Here is a 26,464-nt window from a genome sequence, read left to right as displayed (position 1 = left end):
TGTTAGTTGGGGTGCTGGTCACCTGCAGCTCTAATCAGTTTCCCTCAAATGGATTGCCCATGGCATACTCTTCTGCAGAGTAAGAGAGCTAACATGTGTTGTCCATCCCACCTTTTTGAGTTATATTTGTGCTTAACCCTTCCCGCAACTCTTGGAAGTAGGCGTTATGTTACTATCACTTCTGTTTGCTAGTCAAGGAAATTTCTGTCCAGAGAGGTGAAACAATTTCCCAGAGTCACACAGACGTGGAGCTGGGGTTACCAGGTGTGTTTGGCTCCAGAATTTATGCTCAGACCCCTGCACCTTGCCAAGCTCCTGAGAGAGATCACATATAGTATTAAATAGCTCCCGGAAATGGTTCTGTTATTCTAGCTTCAGAGAGGGGCAAACAGGCACCAATCAGCATAGATACAGCTGGGTGGTCCAGGGAGATAGAAGGGCTGAATTTAGATTTCAAGAGCTTGAGTTCTTTGTTCTGACTTTCCATTCATTCTCCACGGCCAGTGAACCAAGGCATACAATTTCCTTTCTGTAAAGCTCAGAGCTGATGTTCCCTTCTTATGACATAGCCTTGGCCTGGCATCTGACAGAAAAAGCTTTCTTTCTTGGCCTGGCAGGCTCCAAAATTCTGGCAGCTTTACTTAGCCAGGCTCTTCAGCAGTCTGTGGCCCATGTATCCTACCCCCGTTCTGGTCAGGCTGGGTCTGGGCTGAAAGAAGCAGGGAACCCGGTACACCTTTCCTCACGCTGTGTAGCCTGTTCTCCAGCACCTTCTATTGTCGGCATGTGAAAGGCCACAGATAGCTCCTGGGGACCACCACCATCTTGTAACACCCTCCCCCCAACCCCCACCAAGGGCCACAGAGCTGTGGGAATAGAAGGTATGACGATACCTGACCTCCCTCTTGGCTGCCCTCCTGTGTCTGGATACAGAGTTCCACTCCAGCCCCTGCAGTGCCAGCTTTGTGAGAGCAGGGCCACCAGTCACCGCTCCCCAGGGCCTCTTGCAGGAGGTTCTGATGTCCATATTGTTTTTATATATTTATTTATTTATTATTTTGGGCTCTGCTGGGTCTCTGTTGCTGTACAGGCTTTTCTCTGTTTGTGGTGAGCGGGGGCTGCACTCCAGTTGCCATGCGCTGGCTTGTCATTTCAGTGGCCTCTCTTGTTGCGAAGCACAGGCTCTAGGCACACGGGCTTCAATAGTTGTGGCTAGCGGGCTCAGTAGTTGCGGCTCTCTGGCTTTAGAGTGTAGACTCAGTAGTTGTGTCACACAGCTTAGTTGTTCTGGGACATGTGGAATCATCCTAGACAACGGATTGAACCCCTGTCCCCTGTGTTGGCAGGTGGATTCTTTACCAGTGAGCCACCAGAGAGGTCCTCAATGTTGTGTGAGTTTTTTTAAAAAAAAAAGAAACTTTTTATTCGGTATTGGAGCAGAGCCAATTAACAATTTTGCACTAGTTTCAGGTGAACAGCAAAGGGACTCAGCCATACATTCACCATGTTTTTTGGTACAACCTTGTCACTAGCCTTTTCCTGGGAATGGTGCAGCTGTTACCAGCTACCTAAAAAAGCCCAAACCAATGACTCAGATGAGCCTTAGGAAAATGTTCACTGAGATAGCCAGACCCTTCCTAGAGATTACAGGACTGTGTGACTTTGCTGTCAGAAACTTTGACTTTGACTCAGAAACTTTTTAGCTGAGTTTCTGAGTCATTTGCCACATAGTAATATTTGGGTGTGTACGAATTTGTCTCCACATCTCAGATTTACATCCATTGAGTGATCTGACCTTTGACCTACAAGGCAAGAATGCCATTAACCTGAAGACACCCTCCTGAGCTGGGCATTAACCTGAAGACACCCTTCTGGGTCCTTTACAGAAGTAGGCCATGTGCACGTTGTTCAGACCTCAGGAGGGTGCACATCTGGCTTCTTCCTGGCAGATTCTCTTCTGTACTCAGTCAGCTCTTGGAGGAGCACTGGAGGCTGAGTTCGGTCTCAGCCTTCCTGATCAGAGCTGTGGTCCTGCTGGGCACTTGGGAGAATAGCACTGGCGGTGCTTAGAGGCTCTGGAGACAAGCCACTCCATCACTTTCGAGCTCTCTTATGTTCTCTGAACCTGATTTCCTCATCCACAAAGTGCAGTGACAGCATTGCCTCCTTCCAGGTGTGAGGTAGTGAGCATCGTGTGTAATGATGCAGGAGAAGATGCCTAGCACAGAACTGAGCACAAGTGAAGGTTCAGGAAATGGTAGCCGTAGCCAGTCCTACTAGTTTAAGGTAACTAGAACTCCAGTTCCAGCCCCTCCTCCCCCTTTAAAATTCATTTTTATTTACTTAGCTGCATTAGGACTTAGTTGCAGCATGCAAACTCTTAGTTGTGGCTTGTGGGATCTGTTTCCTGACCAGAGGTCAAACCCAGGCCCCCCACATTGGGAGCACAGAGCCTTAGCACTGGACCACCAGAAAATCCCCCAGTTCCAGCCCTTAAGAGCAAAAAGCTGCATGCAGCCATTTCAGGAAAGGAGCTCATCACAGCTGAAGATCTGTAGTCCCCACTGACCCTGTTGTCAGAGAAAACAAGCATCAGCCAGGAGGTACTTCCTGCCCGGGTCCAGTGTCAGGGGCCTCTGGCAAGGGTGCTGCCTAATTACTCTGACAAGCAGTCATTTAAACCCAGTAATAGAGGCCGCTGACTTCATTTGTTTTCCTTCGCTGGGCTCCTGGGGGAAGGCCTGGAGCTGCGGGGGATGGGGGTTGATGGGAAGTGTCTCTGTGGGCTGTGTCTCTAGTGTACACTGGGTTCTTCTCACTACCTGTGGGCATCTTTGGGTCCCTGCAGTTTTTTGCCCTCTTGCTGGGCCTGGCCCTGTGTTTTGTGGGTGGTGGAGCCTGCCCTGCGTAAAGTCCCCTAGAGAGTGTATTTGGGTTTCAGGCCTGGGGTGAGGAGACTCTGGGGTGGGCCTGGTCCCTGACCGACCTCCCCCCTTCTCTTTCTCTGCCCCGCCTTACCCCAGGGAGCACCCTATCTTCTTCATGTTCATCCAGATCGCCATCATCGCCATCTTCAAGTCCTACCCGACAGTGGGGGACGTGGCCCTCTACATGGCCTTCTTCCCTGTGTGGAACCATCTCTACAGATGTGAGTACCCCCACCTCGCACCCTCTGGTACAGGTTTGTGTCACCTCGCCCTGGTTGGGGGTAGGGGTGGTTAGGAATGGACAGGCATTTTTTGGGCACCTGCTGTGCCAGCAGTGACATGAAGCACAATATCTGCCCCTCGGTGCTACACACAAGAGGTAATAATAAAAAATAACCAGCATTTATTGAGCACTGACTGTGTACCTGGTCGCTGTACACATTCTAAGAATGTTATGTGCATCAGCTCGTTTTATCTTCACACCAGACTTTGAGGAAAAGTTTGCAGATGAGAAAACTAAGGTACAGAAAGATAGAGTCGCTTGTTCAAGGGCTCAAGACTGGTAAGTAGAAGGGATGGCATTGGCATTCAAACGCAGGAGCCTCCAGCCAGCACTGCCCATTAGGGCTTTCTGTGATGATAGGCATGCCTTGTATCTGCTCAGTCCAATAGAGTAGCCATGAGTGTGACTGGGAAGCTGAATTTTTAATCTAATTTAAAGAAGCCACACATGGCTAGTGGCTGTCATGCTTGACAGTGTGGCTTTGAACCATTTCCCCGTGGTGTACCATAGACGACAAACGGGCAACTGTAGACTTCCTGCCTGCTGTGAAGACCCGTTCAAGCTCTTCCTCCGAAGTCAGCCTAGTGCTGATCTAGTTGTTCTTCCTAGTATTTCCTGCTGTTGCCTTGAGTCAGGCTCTGTGTCCTCTGGGTTCTTTACACTGTTTGTGGGCTCCCTAAGAGTAGCCTCATGACTCACTCACCTCTGTGTCCCCAGCACCCATGATTACACCTGATGACACATAGACAACATAACAAATGAGGTATATAGCAAAGTGGATCAATTATACATATGCATACATCCACTCCTTTTTTAGATTCTTTTCCCATACAGGCTATTAGACAGCTCCCTGTGCTATACCGTAGGTCCTTATTAGTTATCTATTTTATATATGGTAGTGTTGTGTATATGTCAATCCCAGTCTCTGTGGATGGGATTTTTGAACCTCCCTAATAAAGAGGCAGTGCCAGTGGCCCAGCACCACCTGATTCTCTAAAACAGGAAGGGAGCTGCAGAACTTTCCTTGCACAGCAATGAACCTGGGGAGGACAGGCTTCAGAGGAAATGTCTTTGTTGTTGTTTTGGGGCTGCTGAGTATCAACCAGGAAGTGAAACTGCTAGAAAGAAACCTGTCTGTAGGAGTGGGCCTCTGAGCAAAGGTAAACAGGTGAGTGGGCAGGACAAGCAGGGCTGCTCCTCCAGGTGGGGCAGTGACCAGTCGAGCAGACCAGAATCAGGAAGTAGCATCTTCTGCTTGTGGCATCCTCATTGAACAGACAAGAATCACCCAGTAGAGGGGTCTCAGAGTCAGCCTGGGGCCCCTTGGCAAGTCCCAAAGGCACAGGACATGTGAACATGCTCCAGTTTGTGATGGGGTGAGTCTGGGGGACATTGGTCCTCTTTCCCCTAAGATGGAGTTGCTCTGGCAGTCTCTCCCACAGAGGGTGTCTCCCTCAGGTGAGATCTTTCATCCCATATTGCTAAACAGAGTCTGGAGCCAGACAGTCTTGAGTCTGAATTTTGGCTTTCCCATTACTAGCAAGTCGTTTAACCTTTCTGAGTCTCCCATTTTTTCATCTGTCAGAATATCTTTCAGGGGTGTTTGAGGTCTGAGAAAGAATAAATGTAAACAGCCCCACTGTTATTATTAGTAGTATTAATTACACAGGGAGGTCTCCTGCATAGTTTCATGATCAAAGCTTCAGGCTTGATAACTAGAGTCACTCAGAGTCATTGAAATAAACATATTTTTCAAAACTTGAACTATTTTATGCCCTCTGGGGTGATGAGGCACAAAAAATAAGGATGGGGTTTCCGGAAACCTGGATGAGCTAATAGAGGCTGTTGCTGGCTCATTGGGCAAGTTGAGCTTGTCTGAAGGGCCTGCAGACAGCATTGGCTGCCAGGCACAGCTCCTGCAGCAGAGAACGCTCAGACTTGGCGCGTCTGTTTGGGGCAAGACAACTATGAGTCATTCTGTTTGTCCAGGGCATCTTCAGCCTGGTCGTGTGGACGTGCGAGTGGAGGCTGTGTGAGGTCTTTACACCTAGGTTGAATATACTCAGACTTCTAATGTGTTTAAGAATTCAGTTTAGACATGAGTTACCAGTGTCAGCATGCCTGCTCGCACATTCACCGTTTTGTTTTCCTGTCCTGCTCAGTGGGGAGGAGAGGTACGTGGGCCCTCCCCGGAGTGCAGGTCCCAGATGCTGGGACTCTGCGGAGCTTGGGGCCAGGATGAGTCACGCAGATGCATAAGCGCGGTGTTAGGGAACAGCCTACTGGCAGGGCCCGTGCCAACCTGCAGTGTTCGAGCTCAAAGAGCCAGTTACCAAAGGGCTGGATTTTATGTGTGTGTGTGTGTGTCCTTCATTTTTTCTTTTTTTGTATTAACTATTATATACAGGTAAAGGAATATTGATTTTAAAATATGCATTCGTTATTGAAAAAATACAATAAATTTCCATGTGCCCAGCACCTAGTTTAAGAAAAGAAACAGCACCATGACCTTTGAAGTCCCTAAATCCCTTCTGTGCCCCTCCTGATGGGACTGGATTCTTCCAGTAGAATTTTATTTCTCAATGCCTGAGACTCAGAGAGGGAAAGTGACTTGCCTGAAGTTTCAATTTGTCAGCGATGGAGCCGGAGATCCGAGGAAGTCACCCAGGAACTTGGTGGGAAATCTGATTCCATCTGGCCCAGCATGGCGGATGAAGGGTCACCTGGTCACTTCTGACATCTCCGACACATCGTGGTGCTGGAACAGGCCGTCCTGTGCCCCGGGTCCCTGGCTCCATCTGCTCTGGCGTATAGCTGGAATCCTCAGGCCAGTCAGCCAGCACGAGTAGCAGCTCTGCAGTCCTGCAAAGGTCACCACAGGCCAGAAGCCCGTTGGATGTGGTGACAGTTCCTCGGGGCACAGGGGAAACGTCATGGCTTTTTGTGATTGCCCCCAGGAGGTGCATGTGACCCTCTCTCAGTCTCTGCTCTTGGTCACCTCCTTGTCACCTGCTCTAAAATACAGAGTGACTGGAGATATGGAGCCAAGACCCACCTGGACTGTCAGACCACAGTTTTATTTTAGAAATACTATGTATTCTTTTCAGCAAAATAATTGCCCGGAAATCAGAAAGAACCACTGAAGCACTTTCGGTGCAAGGGACAGAGGTTTGATCCTTGGTAGGGGAACTAGGATCCACATACCTTGGGCCTACTGAGCCCAAGCACCTCAACTAGAGAGAAACCTATTTGCTGCAGTAAAGACCCAGTGCAGAAAAAGAAATAATTTTAAAAAATTAAAAAAAAACTCTGAAAGTATTAGGAGCATTTTGTTTTGTTTTTTAAAGAAAGAACCATTTAGAAAAGTATGTAAATAGTGATGAAGTGGAGGAATGGTAAATAGACGTGTCCTGGGCTTCCCTTTACCAGTCTCGGCTGGTAAAGAATCTGCCTGCAATGCTGGACACCTGGGTTCAATCCCTGTGTTGGGAAGATCCCCTGGAGAAGGGAAAGGCTCCCCACTCCAGTATTCTGGCCTGGAGAATTCCATGGACTGTATAGTCCATGGGATCGCAAAGAGTCGGACACAACTGAGCGAGCTTCATTCACTTCACCTCCTTTCTTGAGGTGGTAATTTTGTTTAATAATAACTCTCAGTGCAGACATCTTTCTCCCCAGACTTCTGTTTCTGGGAGCAAGACTGAGGCCTCTGAGAGTTCTCAGAGAGGCTTGAGTCAGGGCTTTCACCTCTCAGCTTTGAAAACCCAGAAGTGTGGGAATTTCACATCAGAAGAGAGCACCTTGCAAGCCTTCCATGCCAGTGTTTCCGAATCTTGGGATTTCAGGGACCACTAGCATTTCAAAAAAATCCTGGTGACAGTGTTCCCAACTTTATGTTACTGAAGACACTAAAACAGTCAACTACTGGCCATTTGTCTCAATTTTATAAAAGAAAGGACTTTTTAACAACAGTAGCCAGCAGCAAGACACCTGTAATTACTCTAAAGAATGAAGCTTAAATTGAAAACATTCAGCTCTAACAAGATCTCTAAACTACCTTGGCCTGGTTATTCTCACTGTGACACTGACCAGCAAAGTCTTTGCTGCAGACCAGCATGGGCCTCTTATTGGGCAAAGGTCTGCCACTGTGACCCAGTGGTTCACAGCTTTGGCTGCATGTTGGAATCACCAGGGAAGCATTTAGAAACCAATAAGGGTTCCCTTTTCTCCACACCCTCTCCAGCATTTATTGCTTGTAGACTTTTGGATAGCAGCCATTCTGACTGGTGTGAAATGGTACTTCATTGTGGTTTTGATTTGCATTTCTCTAATAATGAGTGATGTTGAGCATCTTTTCATGTGTTTGTTAGCCATCTGTATGTCTTCTTTGGAGAAATGTCTGTTTAGTTCTTTGGCCCATTTTTTGATTGAGTCGTTTATTTTTCTGGAATTCAGCTGCAGGAGTTGCTTGTATATTTTTGAGATTAATTGTTTGTTGCTTTGTTTGCTATTCTCCCATTCTGAAGGCTGTCTTTTCACCTTGCTTATAGTTTCGTTTAACATGTATATTATCGTATGTGAAACAGAACACCATTCCAAGTTCGATGCATGAGACAAATGCTCAGGGCTGGGGCAATGGGATGACCCAGAGGGATGGAATGGGGAGGGAGGTGAGAGGGGGGTTCAAGATGGGGAGCACATGTAAACCCATGGCTGATTCATGCCAATGTATGGCAAAAACCACTACAATATTGTAAAGTAATTAGCCCCCAACTAAAATAAATAAATTTATTTTAAAAAAAAAGAAAGAAACCAATAAGGGTGCCTGGGCCCCACCCCTATAGACTGATTCACGTCGTGTGGGTGGGGCTCCCCAGATGAGTTCATTTTACAACCGGAATTGAGAACCTTGGCTTAATCCAGAATCCAGTCCCCTTTCCAACTCCTGAACCCCTAGTATAGTATTTCAGCTAAGTCGTTGTACAGCTAAGATAAGAGGCCTTAAGGTTCAGGAGTTTCCCCATCTCTTAAATATCTCAGAACTCTGACTTTGGAGAAGGGATTTCCTGAAGGTCAGGATCAGAGAGGGGAGGGGAACCTCTATTGACTGAGTGCCTGCTGAGAATCAGACCTAAGCTTTTATTAATCGCTGTTTTTTTTTTAAGGTATTCTTCTAGTTAATTTTAAATGATACTTTTTATTTAAAAATACAATAAAATATAAAGAAATAAAAATAGCATATAATCCTACTGTCAGATATCCCTTGTCGAATTCAGTTCAGTTCAGTCACTCAGTCGTGTCCGACTCTTGGCGACCCCATGAAATGCAGCATGCCAGGCCTCCCTGTCCATCACCAACTCCCAGAGTCTACCCAAACCCATGTCCATCGAGTCAGTGATGCCATCCAACCATCTCATCCTCTGTCGTCCCCTTCTCTTCCTGCCCCCAATCCTACCCAGCATCAGGGTCTTTTCCAATGAGTCAACTCTTCGCATGAGGTGGCCAAAGTATTGGAGTTTCAGCTTCAACATCAGACCTTCCAATGAAAACTTGTTGAATTAAAAGGGGGGAAAATCACAATGGTAGGTCAGTGACCCCCAACCTTTTTGGCACTAGGGACTGGTTTCATGGAAGACAATTTTTCCATAGATGGAGTGGGGAGGGATGGTTTGGGTTATATAATATAGAATATATATATATTTTATATATAATATAGAATATATAAATATATATTTTATATAATATAGTATATATAAATTACATATTATATAATTATGTTATATATAATTATATATAATATATAATAATGCATTACATTATTGTGCACTTTATTTCTATTACATCAGCTCCACCTCAGCTCATCAGGCATTAGATCCCAGAGTCTGGAGACCCCTGTGTTAGGCAGAATAATGCCCCCTCCTTACGCCTGACAAATATGTCACCTCATCATCCCCAGAACCTGTGACTAGATCACCTTACATGACAGATGGCCTTCAGGTGGGGAGAGTATCCTAGATTATCCAGGTGGGCCCAGTGTAAGGGTACTCACAAGTGCCCTTAAGAGCAGAAGTAGAGGCAGGAGGGTACATGGGCAGTCTCTACGTACCACTCAGCTTTGCTGTGAACCTAAAACTACTCTAAAAACTAAAGTCCCTTAAAAATAAAAAGTGGAAGAGGGAGGCAGAAGAGGAGATCATAGTGATACAACATGAGAAGGATTCAATCCGACATTGCTGGTTGAAGATGGGAGTCCTGAGCCAGAAATGCCGGCAACCTCCGGGTGCTACAAAGGCCAGCAAGTGGATTCTCCCCTAGAGCCACCAGAGCCTGTGGACTTCCGTCCTCCTGGACTGTAAGACAGTGCATTATATTGTTTAAGCCACTAAGTTTGTGATCATTTGTTACCATAGCAATAGAAAACACACAGTAATACATCCTTGCTAGCTTTTCCACAACTTGTTTAATTCATGAAACACTCCATGAAGTAGGCATTTTGGCCCTATTTTAGAGATGGGGAAGCTGAGACTCTGAGAAACTTGCTGGCAGAGCAGAAATTTTTAAAAAATTATTTATTTGGCTTCGTCGGGTCTCACTGCAGCTTGCCGGATCTTCGTGTGGTGCATGGGGGGCTTCTAAAAGCAGTGCGTGGGCTTGGTTGCTCTGTGGCATGTGGGATCCTAGTTCTCCGACCATGGAGTGAACCCGCATTCCCTGTATTGCAGGGCGGATTCTTAACCACTGGACCACCAGGAAAGTCCCTAGGAATTTTAACCAAGGTCTCTCTGAAGTCTGTGCCCCGCTATCAGGCCGCCTTTCCCCCAATGGAACTCTGCCTGCCGGCCTGCCCACAGACCACTCTGTGTAGCTGGTCCTCCCAGGGGCTTCGGGGGAAGCTTCTCCCTGGTGGGATTCTATGTTCCCTCAAGGAGTGGGGGGGATGATGGTAAAGAGGGAAGGTATCAAAAAGAGATCATCTAAGGAAGAGTGAGGGACATTTTAAAAGCAAGGCAGGGACCTAAGATATGAACTGAGGAGGATGGAAAATGTGTTTCCTAAGACCTGGGCTGTGGCACCCGAGAGACACTGAGGGGTTCATGCTGCTGTTCGTACCTGTGATCCACCGAGGTCAGAGAGCACCCTGCTTGGGGCCAGGAGGGGAGTTACTCATGGACACCAAGGATTGGGGGTTTAAGGGCAGTGTCTTGCTGAAGTTCCCCCACCCCTTGCCGTGCCCAGAGGCATTCACAGCATTACTGACTGTAGCCAGCTGAGCCCAGAGTCGGAGGTAGAGTCCAAGTCTAGTACCTCCCACCAGGTTTGTGTGGGAGGAGCCATTGCCGAGGGTCTGAGGTTGTGTCGTGTGTGTGCTCGTGAGAGTGTGTGTGTGTATGTGTGTGTTGGGGTGGGGAAGCAGGGGCATTCTGCCTTCGAGCTCCACCAAGTTTTTCCTGGGCCTCTCTGTGCTGCGGGGCCATCAGTGCAAGGGACCCAGAGAGAGTCAGCACCAGGCTAATGGTGACCGTGTGTCTTTGCAGTCCTGCTAACGGTGACCATCTTCTTTGTAGTTCTGCGAAACATATTTGTCCTTGCCTGCATCATCATCATCTGCTCCCTGCTCTTCCCTGTCCTGTGGCATCTCTGGATTTACGCAGGAAGTGCCAACTCCAACTTCTTTTATGCCATCACATTGACCTTCAACGTTGGGCAGGTAAGAGTCAAGGACAGCCCAGGGACAGGGATTCATTTTGCAGCCTCAAACATTCCACCTGGGCCCTGGGTTGTAGCAACAGGTGTTTGGACGTGAATGAGGGGCAGTTTTTCCCCTCAAGTAGTTCGAGGTCCTGTAGAGAAGGTAGGGCAGTAAGAGCAGTGGGGGAAACTGAACTTTGCTAACGTTTATTGCATTGAATTCTCACAGCAAGCCTGTGAGACTGTTATCCCTATTTTACAAATGGGAACCAAGGCTCACAGAGGTTGTCAATTGCCCAAGGTCATTGGAGGAGCCAAGAACCAAATTTGAGGAAGGCTTGGTGTATTGCTGATCCTGTTCACGGCAACAGTTGTCTTGCTGTATCTCACTGTGCACACTATTTGTTGAATCCAGGGTAGACATGGTGCAAGCTAAGAGGCTGGAAGAAGATGCGAGGAGCCCTAGAAACTGTAGACACGCTTATTCTCTTCTGGCTGGCGCAGCAGATGCAGCAGCAGCCATAACATCATATAACCCACTGGCTTTCCAGGTGGAGCTTATATGTACTTACAGAACAGAAGTAGCCCATGGCCACGGAAGTACCTCGTGATGCACATGAGCAGGGCTCTAAGTGATCTCAGCTGTTACATCATCATTATTTATAAAACGTGGGGTATTTACAAAACGTGGGGCAAGAGCAAGAGACCATGGGGCTAGAGAGCCTGACCACACCATCTTGGCTAGTTTGCTCTTCCCCTACACTCTGCTTTCCATGACTTCCTGGGCTGCAGCCCCCAAAGTGAGAAGGGTTTGTGAGGGTGGGGAGGGAGACTTTGCGGACTTTGGAGCAGCAGGAGCAAAGGCAGAGTCCTTAGGAGAGAAGTAGTTTGGTCTTGCTGTTGGGTACATCTGGAGCACACACTGTACAGCTGGGAGGAGCCAGAGAGACCAAGGGGCATCCTAGCATGAGAAAGACCAGCATGGAACTCCAGCCTTCCTCCGGCCTGGGGACAGCCTCTCCCTTGGGGCCATGGAGCAGTGGTTCTCTGCATCAGAATCACTGCAAGAAGCTTGTTAAAAAATGTAGATTCCTTGTTAAGGTGTTTTAAGTCCTGTGGTTATGTTACAGCTATCACAATTACACACCTTTGATTTTTTTAAAAGCAGATTCCCTGATCCCACTCCCAGAGGTGTTGATTGGATTTTGTATTTTTTAAAAATATTTCTTTATTTGGCTGCACCAGGATCTTTAGTTGCAGCACGTGGGATCTAGTTCCCTGATCAGGGATCAAACCTAGAGCCCCGTGCATTGGGAGCATGGAGTCTTAGCCACCGGACCACCAGGAAGGTCCTTGGATTTTGTATTTTTAACAAGCTCTCCAGAGATTCTGTTGCAGGTTGTCTAGCACACTTCTCTGAGGGCCCCTCGTTCACCATGCTGTGCTCCCTCAGGTCAGCTCTGCCCTAATTGTTGAGGTCTTATGAGAATCACTTGTGCCATTCACCATTTCAATTGCCATTGGCATAGCCTGGCATTTCCTGTGCATAATGGACAAATGGGAAACACAGCTCGCTAGAGACCAGTGATGCCAGTGAATAATCCCCACAGAGACTTTTTGCCTCCAAGGTTAGCTGCTTGGAAAGATGAAGGGAGTTAGGGCTCTTGCAATGAGTGATGGGTCTGGTATTTCCTGCATGGACGTTTTTGGACAGCTCATGTCCAGCCCGGCTATTTATCTTAGTTTGTGCACAGCAGGAAGAGAGATGGAGAGCCCTGTAGGCTGGATGGGAGCAAGCCAGGGGATCTGTTCTGCCTGTCACACACACAGGTTACTGATGGTAGATACTTAGCACCTCCTGCCTCTGTCCACACAAACAGAAATCTGCAGGCTACAAATTTCTTGAAGTACCTTGAAGAAATCCAAAAAGTTGTTCTGGCTCTTCTGTCTTGCTAAAATCCCCTTCCTTTTCCTTTGAAAGTGATGACTGGCATAGAGCCTGCCCTGGGCCTCTGGGGGGCTTGGCAAGCCCCACTGAAATAGTCCACAGCTTGTTGTCAGGTCGTCAGGTCACTGTGGGTCAGGAATACAGTTGCAGTGGTTATGAAGTATCCATGGAACTTTCCAGATAACAGCTTTCTGTCCTGTGGCTGTCTTTATGAGAAAATGGTGTCTGAAAATGTTATGGGAAATGTCTACAAGTCGTCAGGTGCCACAAAACCAGGAGAAACAGAATTGTTGGAAAAAGGAGGAAGTGGTTAGAGGTAGGAACCAAGGCCAGTTGGATGGAGAGTGTTCGAGGCTGAGCTATGGAGAAACACTAGGTTGATCTCTTGGCATTAAACTTTATCTTTAAAAAGAAAAAAACTCTTTAAAATGCATTTTTAATCATATGAGTAATATGAGTGAATTCATTACTGCCAGGGAAAAGACAAAATAGAAGCATATGAGATGTAAAGTAAAGCCTGCATCTCTTCTTGCCCTGTGGCAGATGTGATTGTTAGAATCAGTTTGGTATGTGTATTTGCAAGCTTCCTGTTTGTTAACATATAGCTCTAAGTCCACATGCAGACATAAAGACATCCCACACTGAGTACTGTTCTTTAACTGGCTGTTTTTCCACTTAATAATTTTACCTTGAGATCACTTTTTCTTTTTTAACGGCTCCGTGATACCCATTCTCTGGCAGGATGTCCTGTGATTTCTGACTGGTAGGCCACTGCTGATGGATGTTGACGTTGTTTCTGGTGATTTGATGTTATAAATGGAACAATCCTGTGTATCTCCCCACATTCTCTTGCGCACACATGCCAGTATTTTCTAAGGTAGATTCCAGGTGATGGGATTTACTGGGTCAGAGGGCATAAGCACTGTATGTTTGGCAGATTTTGCCAAGTTGCCCTTCAGACAGGTCATGCCAGCCTGCAGGCCTCCTGGCAGTGGGCCAGGTGCCTGGACGCTGGCCGTTTGTTCAGGCATCCAGCATGCCTGTTTTGTTGACCTCCTTGGTCTGGGCTTTGTGCTCTGAGCCAGAGACAGGTCTGTTGGGTCAAATGCTTCCTGGGACTGCTGGCTTCGGGCTTTGTTGTTGCTGCCGACTTCAGATCATTCAAGGGGTGTGTCAAAGGGGGCACTTACTCACCAAGGCAGTCCCTAGAGTCACATTCTTGTCCCAGAGCATAAACTGAGCTACAAGAGTGCCCCTCATTGTGAGGGTCTGCTTCCCCTGCCCTCCAGCCTGTTGGGAGCTGCAAAGTGCAAATGGACATTTAGAAGTTCGTAGCAGTTAAATGTCACCTCCCCAGAGAGATCTTCTGTGAGGTTTCCCTGCCCCATAGTCTCTGTCTTGGCATTCTGTGTGTTTCCTTCATAGCACTTAACCCAGTTTATAACTACATAATTTACCTGCTTCTCCCTCTGCCTCCCCGGCCAACCTGTGAGCTTCATGAAGGCAGAAATCCACCTCCTACCGACTGCAGGGTCCCCAGCCACCCAGTCAGTGCTTGGCACGGGGCAGTTGTTTAGAAGATATTTGTGGAATGATTGAATGAACCAAAGAGAGCCAGGGAGAACATCATGTGATTAATGACCAAATGTGCAGAGTATAACCACTGTAGGAATCCAAAGACAGCAAGATCAACTTTCCTGTTGAGTGGTCAGGGGAAGCCTTAGGGGACAAGAGTAGGGGCTGGGCCTTCCAGACTCAGAAGGAAGGGGAGGTGGGCAGAGTGGGGGCCAGGTCACCCCCACTGGCTAAGGTCAATGGGTGGCAGCTCTGTCCTGCTCCTGCCAGATCCTGGTCTCAATGGCCGGTGAAGCCCCTTCATGTCGTCCACAGCCCTAGCCAGTGCAACCTCCATCTGACTTACAGTTAGTGCTTCTGGTGAGCTGTGTGGCATTCGGAGGGTGTCTTCAGTCCCTCGGCCTGCTCTTCTACCTGCAGCAGTGCCTGATAGTCACCTGGTCTTTATTCTCTGCTCGCTGGGCAAGACAGAGCAAAGCTGTCCTGGGAACCAGATGAGTACGGATTTTCAGCAGGTGTCCGGAGCCAGGCCCATCATCGCTGAGTCTGGAGCTGAATGTAGAGCGCATCTCAGCCTGAAGATTTTAAATCCTGCTCTGTTTGAGTTGGTCAGTTCCGTGTTTCATAATAGAACAAATCATCAGTAATTATTAATGATACTGGCAGGTAAACTAGTGACTTAGGCCCCATCCTTTCCTCGGGGCCATGAAGTATTTTTTAGCCTGTGGCACAGATCATTTGCTGATTATAATTGTGCCTGAGAGTCAGTAACCAGGAAATGACAACAGGAAACCATCCATAGGTACATAAGAGGTGTGTCTGTGTCTTATATGTACACGTGTCAGAGAAGGAGGAGGGATTAGATGGATAGATTGACTGAGGTCCCCCCACTCTGCTACTGTATGACCTTTAGCAAGTGACCTCCGGGTCTCAGGGATAACCTCACCTCTGGTGGGGCAGGGTGAGAGGATTTGTATGTTGACACATGTTGACATGGGAGCTAGCATGAGCAAGGTGCTCTTCAAATACCCCGAGCAAATTCCTAGGGAAACACTCAGACCTGGAAACCAAGAGAAAGAAAGCAATCTGCTTTCTCTTTTTTTTTTTTTTTTAAAAAAAACCTTTTTTTCTGCAATTCAGAGACCAGCAGAAGGATAATGTTGTCATCTAGGATTTGTTTAGTCGCTTCAGTTGTGTTTGACTCTTTTGTGACCCCACAGACTGTAGCCCACCAGGCTCCTCTATCCATGGGATTTTCCAGGCAAGAATATAGGAGTAGGTTGCTGTTTCCTTCTCCACGGGATCTTCCTGACCCAGGGATCAAACCTGAGTCTTCTGCATTGGCAGGCAGATTCTTTACCGCTGAGCCAGATTACATGTAAACAAAAAGGAATGTTTAAATTTAGCTGTTTTAAGAGGAACGTAAGGTGTCCCACTTGCCCTAAATCAACTTAAAAATAGGTAACATAAGGAAATATTCCCCTAGAATTATGATTAATAGTGGCTCATGTTGAAAGAGCTCTTACTTGGTAGCAAGCCCAAGTGATCCCTTTAATCTTCAAGGATCACATGCTTGTCCAGCCTCCTGGACCTTTCCCTGTATGTTGACATGACCTCGTCTGCTCGTGGAGGAGTTTTATTTGTGTGTGTGTTTTATTGTTGGCAGCATGATGAAAGTATGACTTTTTTTTTTCTTTTTAATGAAGCATCTCCATGATCTTTCCTTGTTCACACATGTGGAAGCTCCTTCAGTCCTGTGTGTCCTGGGGAAGGGAATCTGCCTTCCCCAGGGAGAAAAAGTGGGACGGGTTGTGCAGGTCGCTAGTGGTCCAGTGGTGTGGAGCCTGTGTTGTGGACAGACGGGACTGTCAGGTTCATTCTTGTGGATGTATACGGCCCCAGCTGGAAGAGTGAGGTGCCAGTGACCCAGGCTGGAGCCCTCGGCCTTGTCCAGCTGTATGTGCATGGGTGCTCTCTTTCCTCAGCTGGTGGCATTTTGTCAATGTCTTAGCTCATTCTTTTGTCCCGCCCATCCTCAGACTTAACACTCAGCATCCCAAACTTGTCTTTCACAGGCCCTTCCCCCTCATTCTCTTACCCACACAACCAGAGTGACAGAAAAAGCCCGGACAGAGTACAGGGGGTCAAGGCCAACAGGAACTCTACAGTGCCTCCCAGCCCCCTCCCTGCCCAGCTCACTGGCCCTGGGCAAGTCACATAACTTCGTGCCTAGTTGATTGATTTGTAACTATTAACTAGGTGCCAGGCACTCTGCTAGGGGCATGTGAGACACAGCCCTGCTTCCCAGAAGCTCTGCTGTCTGTGGGAGAGAAAGAAAAGGAAATGGGCGGGGCCTGGGCAGGGTGACTGTGCTGTGAATAGGGTAGATGCAGCCTGGGGAGCTCAGAGCTGCTGGTTAAGGACGCTTCTGCAGGGAGGATGCCTCTAAGTGGAGTCCTGCAGAACATGCCAAGTTCAAACCAGGTTCTGGGTGGTGAGGCCTAGGGGTGAGAGCCCGTGAAGGAGCTGGTGTGGAATGCAGTTCTGTAGGACCGGCACATGCCACCTGATAGGGAATGAGGCCATTTCACGACAGCCGTGGTCAGAGCCACAAGTCATGCTGAGGACCAGGCTGAGCTGTCAGTCTGAAGTGAAGACAACTGAGACCAGACTCGTGCTCTGAAAACCTCCCTCTGCCAGGAAGGGAAGAGATCAGGAGTGTGAACCGGGATCTGGAGCATGGGGATGGGGCTGTTGAGACCTGGTGAGAGTGGCTGGTAGCCTCAGTGTCCCCAGCCTGGAAGGGGGGTTGTGAGTGGAGAATATGGAAGTGAGTGGGGAAAACTTGGATGAATTGGAAAGTGCCGCCTAGATGATAACTGCCTTCATAACCAGCTATGATCTACCTTTGTGACCTTCCTGACCCTGAGGCTGAGATCCAGTGATTTCCCTACTGTTTTGCATCTTTAGAACTTTAGAGGGTGGGGCCATTTCTCTACCATCTCCTCCCACGCCTGTCCATTTAGGCCTGAGATGGCCCGTCACACCTAAGCCCTGTCCAGCTCCCCAAGTCGGCTCTCGGCCCCTCTTGCTCCCCATTAAATCCCCATTTCCTAGATCGCAGGCAGCAAGGGTGGAGGCTGAGGCACTGTGATTGCCAGTGATGACAGCCATGGGAGTTCTCCCAGTCGTGGCTGTCACGTGTCAGCATCCCCAGCACAAACGAGACCTGGGGAACCCGGACATGCTTGGGGTGACTGCACCTGCCTCTCCAGGACACAGCAGCCCAGGGCTGTCGGCCATGGCTGAGATCCTGAGCCCATGGCTTCTAGACGCACTGCCTTAATTGCTGACTCTGATGTCTCATATGCTCGTTTTGTCTTTTCTCAAGAAACTCGGTCTCCTTGGCTCAGTGACACAGTTGTGAACTGGGAGCACAGCTCTGGGCCTAGTGGATATGAAGCGTGAGCACGGGGCCACAGCAGGACCCAGCATGTGTGGGTGCAGACCCCTGAGAAGGGTTGTGGGGGCCAGGATGGACTAGGGTTTGGGCCTCAGACAGGCAGGATAGACACTGCAGCCTCAACGTGTCACTTACTCGCCAGTGATCCCGGGCAAGACCCGTAACCTCTGAGTCTGCTCATCTCTGAGGCTTATAAGCCCTGCCCCAGGGTGTTGTGACAGTTCCTGAGTGTGTGTGTGTTAGTCGTTCAGCTGTGTCCGACTCTTGCGACCCCATAGACTGTAGCCCGCCAGGCTCCTCTGCCCATGGGGTTTCCCAGCAAGAATACTGGAGTGGGTTGCCATTTCCTCTTCCAGAGGATCTTCCCGACCCAGGGGCCAAACCCGCATCCCCTGTGTCTCCTGCAGTTCAGGCAGTTTCTCTATCTGTTGAGCCGCTGATGTGCTTATTGTTAAAGGACCCGGCCCAGGGCAGATACTCATGTGTTGGTTTCCTCGTCTCTTCTCACTCCCACCTGGTAGTGGAGCATATTCTGACCATTTCATACCACTTCTGATCTACCCAGTCTGTCCTCGGCCACCTTTTATCAGCTGCCCCATTAAATCTTCATCTTCTGGGAATTCCCTGGTGGTGCAGTGGTTAGGACTCGGTGCTTTCACTGCCAGGACCTGGATTTGATCCCTGGTCTGGAAGCTAATATCCTACAAGCCACTCAGCACGGCTGTCTGTCTCTCTGTCTGTATCTTCATCATGACCCAGAGCTGCCAGTGAGAGGAATGTGGTCTGACTGAGCCCTCACGGGGGCAGTGCCAAGGGACCGGGATCAACAAACCCCTCCCAGGATGCTAGCCACATGCTGGGTCTGGGGTCCCAGGGCTGGAGCAGATGCCACCCTGTTTGGGGGGGAGGCAATGGGAAGTGACTTCAGGGGTCGAGTAACTGAGCGTGGGGGTTGGGGGAAGACACTGGGGGTGGGAGATGGAGACGTTGCCTCTCCAGGGATGAGAAGGAGCCCTTTGGGAGAAAGATCATCCTAGCCCAGGGATGGGGCTTGCGCAGAGGCACCAAGGTGTGGCCCCGGCTGTGTTTGGGGCTTTGGGGACACGCAGGTGCCGGCTGTGTTCGGGGCTTCGGGGACACGCAGGTGCGGCGCAGGGAGAGGGGAGCATCGGAGGCTTCTGAGTGGGCAGGTACGGGGCTCTCATGGGTGTGTGTGTGTGTGTGCGCGCGCGTGTGTGCTCTCACTGGTGTGTGTGTGTGCGTGCGTGTGTGCTCTCATGGGTGTGTGTGTACGTGCGCGTGTGTGTGCATGCGTGCGTGCTCTCATGGGTGTGTGTGTGTGTGTGCACGTGTGTGCGCGTGCATGTGTGCTCTCATGGGTGGGTGTGTGGGTGTGTGCGCGAGTGTGTGTGTGACCCCTCGTGTGTGTGTGTGCGAGTAAGTATGTGTGTGTGTGACCCCTCAGGGGCCAGGAGGATGAGAGAGGCCTTCAAGTAAGAGGGGGCGGTGGGAGGGAGGAAAAGGGGGCTGAGTTGAAATTCTGAGGGAAATTGGTGGCACCTGGTGGTTGATGGCAGGCGAGGCCAAGGGGCTCAGCTGTAGTCGCTGAGGGCGGCTTTAATGTGCTGCTCTAGAGCAGAGCGGCTCCAGCAGCGTGGGTCAGCGGGTGGTATCTGATGCCGAATGGTCCTGCCTCTGACACTCGCTGGTTGTACAACTTTGGTCAAGTTACTTGAAGAACCTTTTGTTTCTTTGTTCTAAGATGGGATAATTATAATGTACCTACTATGAAGGTTTATTGCAAGAAGTAACTTTTAACACATGTGAAGTGCTTGAATTAATGCCTGAGTATTATCAGCATTTTTATTAATAAGAATAAAATATTGTAATGGACAGCGTTTATCAGCACTGGGTGTTTTTCTCTTCTCTCAGACACTGACCTTTGCAGTTCTAACCACTACCTTAGAAAGCATTCAGTTCCTCCATCATGTAATTCTCACTTTCATGTAATAAACTGGAGGAAATCCTGCAACTCCGTTTTTGGGGTTTTTGTGGCCGTGCCACTTGGCTTGTGGGATCTCAGTTCCCCTGACCAGGGATTGAACCCAGGCCACCACTAGGTCACCAGGGAACTCCCCACAACCAAGTTTTCTTATGCCATAAAAACATTTTTCACTTTTGTTTTCAAATTAAAGCCGTTAAAAAACAAAAGAATGGGTTGCTCTTCAGGTCTCTGGAAGCACAGAGGGACAGAGCAGGGACCGGGGGGCCACCATTGTAAGGAATAAACAAGAATTTATCATTCATTTTACAGACGAGGACAGTGCCGCGTAGGGAGGGGGCAGTGACTCACACAGGGTCACACAACCACCGACTTGGCCAAGCTCCTCTCCCAACTTGCCCTGCTCAGATGGGGCAAAGGGGTGCTGGGTCTGCAGATCCTATGTTGGCTGAATCCCAGGGCCTCAGGGAAATCCCTTCTCCTCGGCCCACATGGAAAGCCTTGAGGTCAGAGGAGGCTTTCTCAGCCAGCCTATGGCAGCTGGGGGCTTCCCTTGGAGAGCACAGAGCCTCCAGGCCAGTGTGTCCCCAACATGCCCTCTCCCTGGGGGTTGAGGGAGGGCACCCACTCAGGACTAGTGACCTTCGATTCCAGACAGACCAAGCCAACAGGCAGGACTCTGTCCCTCACACCACCCTCCCCCGATGCTTTATTATGAAACGTTTCACACATACAAGCAAAGTTGAAAGATTTAACCTTGAACACCTGTATACCTACCACCTGGACTTCACCATTACCATTTTCCTATACTTGGGTGATCACAAATGATCCATTTCTCAATCCATCTTATTTCTGTAATGTATTCAAAGTGAAATACAGACATCAGTACATTTCCTGCCAAATATTTCAGCATGTGTATCGTTAACCAGAGCTCAAAACTTATTTATATTATGTGAAATTTACATACAGTGAAAAACACAAATCTTTAAAAAAAATTTTATTGACATAGTAGATTTATAATATTGTGTTAATTTCTGCTGTACAGCAAAGTGATTCAGTTATACATATATACATTTTTTTTTTTTTTTTCTTGGCTGCTATGTGGCATGTGGAATCTTAGTTCCCTGACCAGGGATTGAACCGGTGCCCCTGTAATGGAAGCGTGGCGTCTCAGCTGCTGGACCACCAAAGAAGTCCCTGTCTTTCTTAATGTTCTTTTCCATTGTGGCTTATCACAGGATGTTGAATGTAGTTCCCTGCGCTGTGGAGCAGGACCTTGTCATTCCATTCTATATATAACAGTTTGCTTCTACTAGCCCCAAACTCCCACTCAGTGCCCCCCTACCCTCTTGCCAGCTGCAAGTCTGTTCCCTATGTCTGTGTGTCTGTTTCTGTTTTGTAGATAGGTCCATATGTGTCATATTTTAGATTCCACATGTAAATGATATATGATATTTGTCTTTCTCTTCTGACTTACTTCATTTAGTATAATGATCTCTAGTTCCATCCATGTTGCTAACAAATGGAAATTATTTGGTTCTTTTTATTTTTTTTGGCCAAGCAGTACTCTGTTGTATGTGCGTGTTCTGTACTTGTTCATCTATCGATGGATTTAGGTTGTTTCCATGTCTCAGCTGTTGGGAATAGTGCTGCTGTGGACATGTATCTTTTTTGAATTATAGGGTTTTTTTCTGGATATATGCCCAGGAGCAGAATTGCTGGATCATATGGCAGCTCTGTTTTTAAATTTTCTGAGGAACCTCCATATTGTTTTCCATAGTGGCTGCACCAACTTCCATTTCCACCAACAGTATAGGAGGGTTCTCTTTTCTCCACACCCTCTCCAGAACATTTGTTATTTGTGGACTTTTTAATGGTGGCCATTCTGACCAGTGTGAGGTGATACCTCATGGTAGTTTTGATTTCCTTTTCTCTAATAATTAACAACGTTGAGCATCTTTTCATGTGCCTGTTGGCCATCTGTATGTCGTCTTTGGAGAAATGTCTATTTAGTCATTCTGCTCATTTTTCAATTGGGTTGCTTTTTGTTGTTGAACTGTATAAGCTCTATATTTTGGAAATTAAGCACTTGTCAGTCACATCATTGGCAAATATTTTCTCCCATTCTGTAGGTTGTCTCTTCATTTTGTTTATAAGCTTGATTAGGTCCCATTTGTTTGTTTTTGCTTTTATTTCTATTTCCTTGGGAGACTGACCTAAGAAAACATTGGCACAATTTATGTCAGAGAATGTTGCCTGTGTTCCAGTTTTATGATATCATGTCTTATGTTTAAGTCTTTAAGCTATTTTGAGTTTATTTTTGTATATGGTGGGAGGATGTGTTCTTACTTCTGATTTCATGCAACTGTCCAGCTTTCCCAACACCCCTTGCTGAAGAGGTTGTCTTTTCCGCATTGTATATTCTCACCTCCTTTGTTGAAAATTAATTGACTGTAGGTGTGTGGATTTACTTCTAGGCTTTCTATTCTGTTGATCCATATCTTTTTTTGTGATAGTATCATGACATTGTAATTACTGTAGCTTTTGTAGTAGTATCTGAAGTCTAGGACGGTTATGCCTCCTGCTTTGTTCTTTTTCCTCAGAATTGCTTTGGCAGTTCTGGGTCTTTCATGGTTCCATATAAATTTTAGGATTATTTGTTCTAGTTCTGTGAAAAGTGTCATGGGTAATTTGATAGGGATCACATTATATCTGTAGATTGTTTTGGGTAGCATGCCATTTTAACAATATTAATTCTTCCAATCCAAGAGCATGAGATATTTTTTCATTTTGTCATCTTCAATTTCCTTTATTAATGGAAAAACATAAATCTTCACATACATTTCCTGAAGCCTTCTTTCAGTCAGCAAGATATTTTTGAGGCTCATTCATGTTGTTGCATATAACAATAATACATTGCTTTTTAAAATGTTTAAATTTGGGAATAATTTTATAGTACAGAGAATTTCCATATGCCCCCCTACCCAGTTTCCCATGTTAACATCTTATATTACCACAGTGCATACATGCTAAGTCGCTTCAGTCATGTCCAGCTCTTTGCAACCCTATGGACTGTAGCCCACCAGGCTCCTCTGTCCATGGGGATTCTCCAGGCAAGAATACTGGAGTGGGTTGCCATGCCCTCCTCCGGGGGATCTTCCCCACCCAGGGATCAAACTCATGACTCTTATGTCTCCTGCATTGGCAGGCAGGTTCTTTACTGCTGAGCCACTGAGGAAGCCCCATTACCATAGTATGTTTGTCCAAACCAAGAAACTGACCCTCTCACCAGCTTTCCCTGTAATGTCTTCTTTTTCTCCCAGGATCAGGCCCCCAGTACCACACTACATGTAGTTGTCACATCTCCCCTGTGTCCTGTGCTCACACACTCTTTCCTAATTTCTCATGACACGGACAGTCTTGAGGTGTCCTGGCCAGGTATCCCCGAAGAGTGTCCCCTCTGGGTTTGTCTGATGCTTTTCTCATCATGAGGCCACATTTAAGGTTTTTGGGAAGCTCAGGCAGTACACACTAGCCACACTTCGTGCTGTTTACCCTTCATCGTTTGGTTAAGGTAGTGTTTGCCAGGCTTCTCCAGTGCAGAGTTGCTATTTTCTCTTTTCCCTGTTCTTTGGAAGTGAGTCACGAAGTCTAGCCTAAGCTCGGGCGCAGAGGGTGACGAGTGAGTAGGAATTAAATTCCTCTTCCTAAGGGGAGAGTCTCTACATATATTATTTGGAATTCTCTTGAAAGGATTCCAAAAAGAATTCTCCGTTTATTTATTTATTCAGTCATTTATTGACTGATTGTTTTTAATTGGATTTTAATTTTTATCACCGTAACTTGAATATATAATTTACAAAGTTTAGGCTTATAAGGAAAAAGAATAGATCCTTAAGGTCTTACAGTTATTTGCTCTGGTACTTCTAGATTACTACTCTTTCTTGATTTCCTTCCAGTTTATATTAAGTTGAATCATATGAAATTGTTAATATTCAACCATTTTTGATCTGCATAAATGGCAGTTTCATATGGTTCAAACTAGTAATCTAGTATTTTGACTTCCTATTTGGCCAGTTGACTATGTGTGACATTGAAGTTCTTTTGTTATGAACTGTGACTCTGCACCTGTCCGTCATCTGACCTGGCTCAGGGATCAATCCCCACCAGCTCCAGGCTCCCCTTCCCCAGGGACTTGGGCCTGGGTGAGAAAGCGACTGCCGAGGGTGAGGACAGCCCTTGCTGTGGTTAACTGTGCCCCACGGGAAGTTATGGGACAAGGCCTCAGGGCTTCTGCTCTGACAGCCTCAGCAGCAGGGTTCTGGGCCTTTTGCACGCTGGGCCCCAGGTGTATCGCCTTGCGGGGTGATGACCACCAGTCTAGCTCTCCCAGTACAGCCTTAGGCCAACTACTGAATTCTTGGTGCCTCAGTTTCCTCATCTGTAAGATGGGTTCCATCAGCCTTCCAGATGAGTTCCTGCAGTGACAGAATGGCAGGTCATGGTCGTGAGGCCATTGATGGTGTGAGTTCCGAGGGCCTCCTCCAGACCCCTCTGTGCTCTCTTTCTTGCCCACGTGTGAGGGAGGCTTTCCAGGACAGGAGCCTGGGGGGTCAGAGGCTGAGATCCCAGGCTCTACTGCCCACCTCTGACTTGCCTTTAGGCCCTAGCCAGGTGCTCCCCCAGCTCCGGGCTTACATCTCCCCATCTGTGCTGAAGTGGTTGGTGCAGATAGTCTGAAAGGCTTTTAAGTGCCTGAGAACTGGTGGTGTCTGCAGAGGTGAGCCCCTCTCCCCACATCTGTCCTGTTGCAGGCACCAGAGGTCCTGGGAGCTTCCAGGTCCAGGGTTTGGGGGCCTTGGCAAATCCCTGTTCACTTCAAGGCATCAGTGAGGGGGAATGGTGCACTGAGCTGCTAGGGCCCTCTCGGTTCTGAGGCCCAGAGAGAACAGACAGGCCAAGTCAGGCACAGACACGATGATGGCAGAATCACTCTGGACCCTGCCCAGGCCAGGAGCCATGGTCATCAGGCAGTCACACAGATGAAGGCAGAACTACAATTTGGATGGGTCTGTGCTACCATAGAAGTTAATGGGATCAAGACCCAATATGGGCTGTGAGGGAGGCTTCCCTAAAGAAGTGATCCTTTCTGAGCCTGAAGGGCAAACAGGTGTTGACAAGATGAAAGGGAAAAGAGAACATTTCAGGCAGAGGAAACAGCAAAGATCCGGCACTGGGAGGGAACAGGCCAATGTGGCTGGAGCTGAGTGAGGTGGAGCATGGGAAGAGGCTGAAGCAGACACACCAGGTGCAAGGCCTCGGAGCCCAGAGTTTGATCTTCACCCGAAGAGCCATGGAGCACCTTTACAAGGCCTTAAGCTGGGAAGTAGCATGACCAGATTTGTGTTTTGAAAAGCAACCTCTGCTGCTAGGGTGGGGCAGGTGGGAGGTTTGAGGTCAGGAAGCCCAGAGAGGAGACTCCTGCTATTCGTATGACAGTGGCTTTGTCCAGGGTGATACCTGTGGGGACAGACAGAACCAGAACCAACAGGCTTGGGGACTTGGTGTGGGAAGAGACGAGTCTGCTGATTCTCTGGCCTGAATACCTGGATGGAAGATTGGGGGATATAGGTTCCCAGTGGGAGAAGCAGGTTTGACAGGGGACACGGCTGGGGTGAAAGGGCCAGTGGGCACCCAGGTAAGATGGAGGGGCACCAGTGTAGAGCTGAGGCCAGGGCTTGGGGTGAAAGACCATGGTGGAGGAGGTAGGGCAGCCTCTGAGGGGCCAGTGAGACCCTGCAGGGTCAAATGTATGCCCTGAGGTGGGAGGTTCCTTGGGCAGGGTCTCCCCGACACCTACCTGGCCCCTCAGCGACCCAAGGTTCAGGAGCAGGTATCATGAAGCTTCTCACAACCTCTCTCTCCCCCTAGATCCTGCTCATCTCCGATTATTTCTATGCCTTCCTGCGGCGCGAGTACTACCTCACACACGGCCTCTACCTGACCGCCAAGGACGGCACGGAGGCCATGCTTGTGCTCAAGTAGGCCTGGCTGGGCACAAGGCTGCACAGACTTCCGGGGTGAAAGGGCCAGCAGCTGGGCCAAGCCCTCTAACCAGAGTTGCCAGCAGGCAACTCCACGGGCAGATGAGGTTTGAGTCCAGGGTGATGACTGCTGGTACCGGTGAGGAGCCAAGGCCAGCAGCAAGGCCTGGGGCGGGAGTCACCAGGAGCATCTCTCCTTGGATCGCCCACTTTGTGGCTCTACATACCAAGGAGCCCTCCCTCCCAAGCAGGAAAGGGGACGAAGCAGGTGAGCAGGGTTTGTTAGGTTGTGGCTACATAATAAATGTTTTTTGTTATGAAAATAAATGTTTTTTTTCTACCCTGGAACCACGCTGCACTCTTGGAAGGGGTGGGCGTGACCCATAATACTGCCCTGGGGCGCTACACACAGGTGTGGGTTTCCCGAGAGAGCTCTGAGTCCACAGAACAGAGGTCTGTGCTCTGGCCAGCCAAAAATGGTGTGGGGCAGTGCTCTCCCCACCCCCAGCCCTTCCCAGTCCCCAAGCAGCTGG

The 26,464-nt window shown here is 48.3% G+C and overlaps 1 protein-coding gene and 1 long non-coding RNA gene across 5 annotated transcripts in view; one reads left to right on the top strand and one right to left on the bottom strand.

The window, feature by feature from the left end:
* PIGU (phosphatidylinositol glycan anchor biosynthesis class U) overlaps positions 1-26,258 on the top strand; it is a 91,670-nt gene extending 65,412 nt beyond the window's left edge. For 3 of the 4 annotated variants that reach the window (XM_081559831.1, XM_081559830.1, XM_081559829.1), the window contains 3 exons: positions 3,024-3,148; positions 10,776-10,918; positions 25,819-26,258. In XM_081559831.1, coding sequence (XP_081415957.1) covers positions 3,024-3,148; positions 10,776-10,918; positions 25,819-25,932 — 382 coding nt within the window. In that variant the 3' untranslated portion in view covers positions 25,933-26,258. The remainder of the gene's footprint in view (positions 1-3,023; positions 3,149-10,775; positions 10,919-25,818) is intronic. The other variant, XM_081559832.1, reaches the window with a different exon arrangement.
* Positions 21,428-24,487, bottom strand: LOC145533129 (uncharacterized). The gene is made up of 2 exons (XR_014073882.1): positions 23,169-24,487; positions 21,428-22,103 (listed from the first exon to the last, which is right to left on the bottom strand). It is a non-coding gene; the product is annotated as an uncharacterized LOC145533129 (long non-coding RNA).
* Positions 26,259-26,464: the final 206 nt, after the last annotated feature.

This window comes from Giraffa tippelskirchi, chromosome 13, assembly GCF_054371585.1.
Source record: "Giraffa tippelskirchi isolate mGirTip1 chromosome 13, T2T-mGirTip1v1.2.pri, whole genome shotgun sequence".
In the NCBI taxonomy this organism is placed as follows: Eukaryota; Metazoa; Chordata; class Mammalia; order Artiodactyla; family Giraffidae; genus Giraffa; species Giraffa tippelskirchi.
This window is presented reverse-complemented; position numbering and strand designations above follow the sequence as displayed.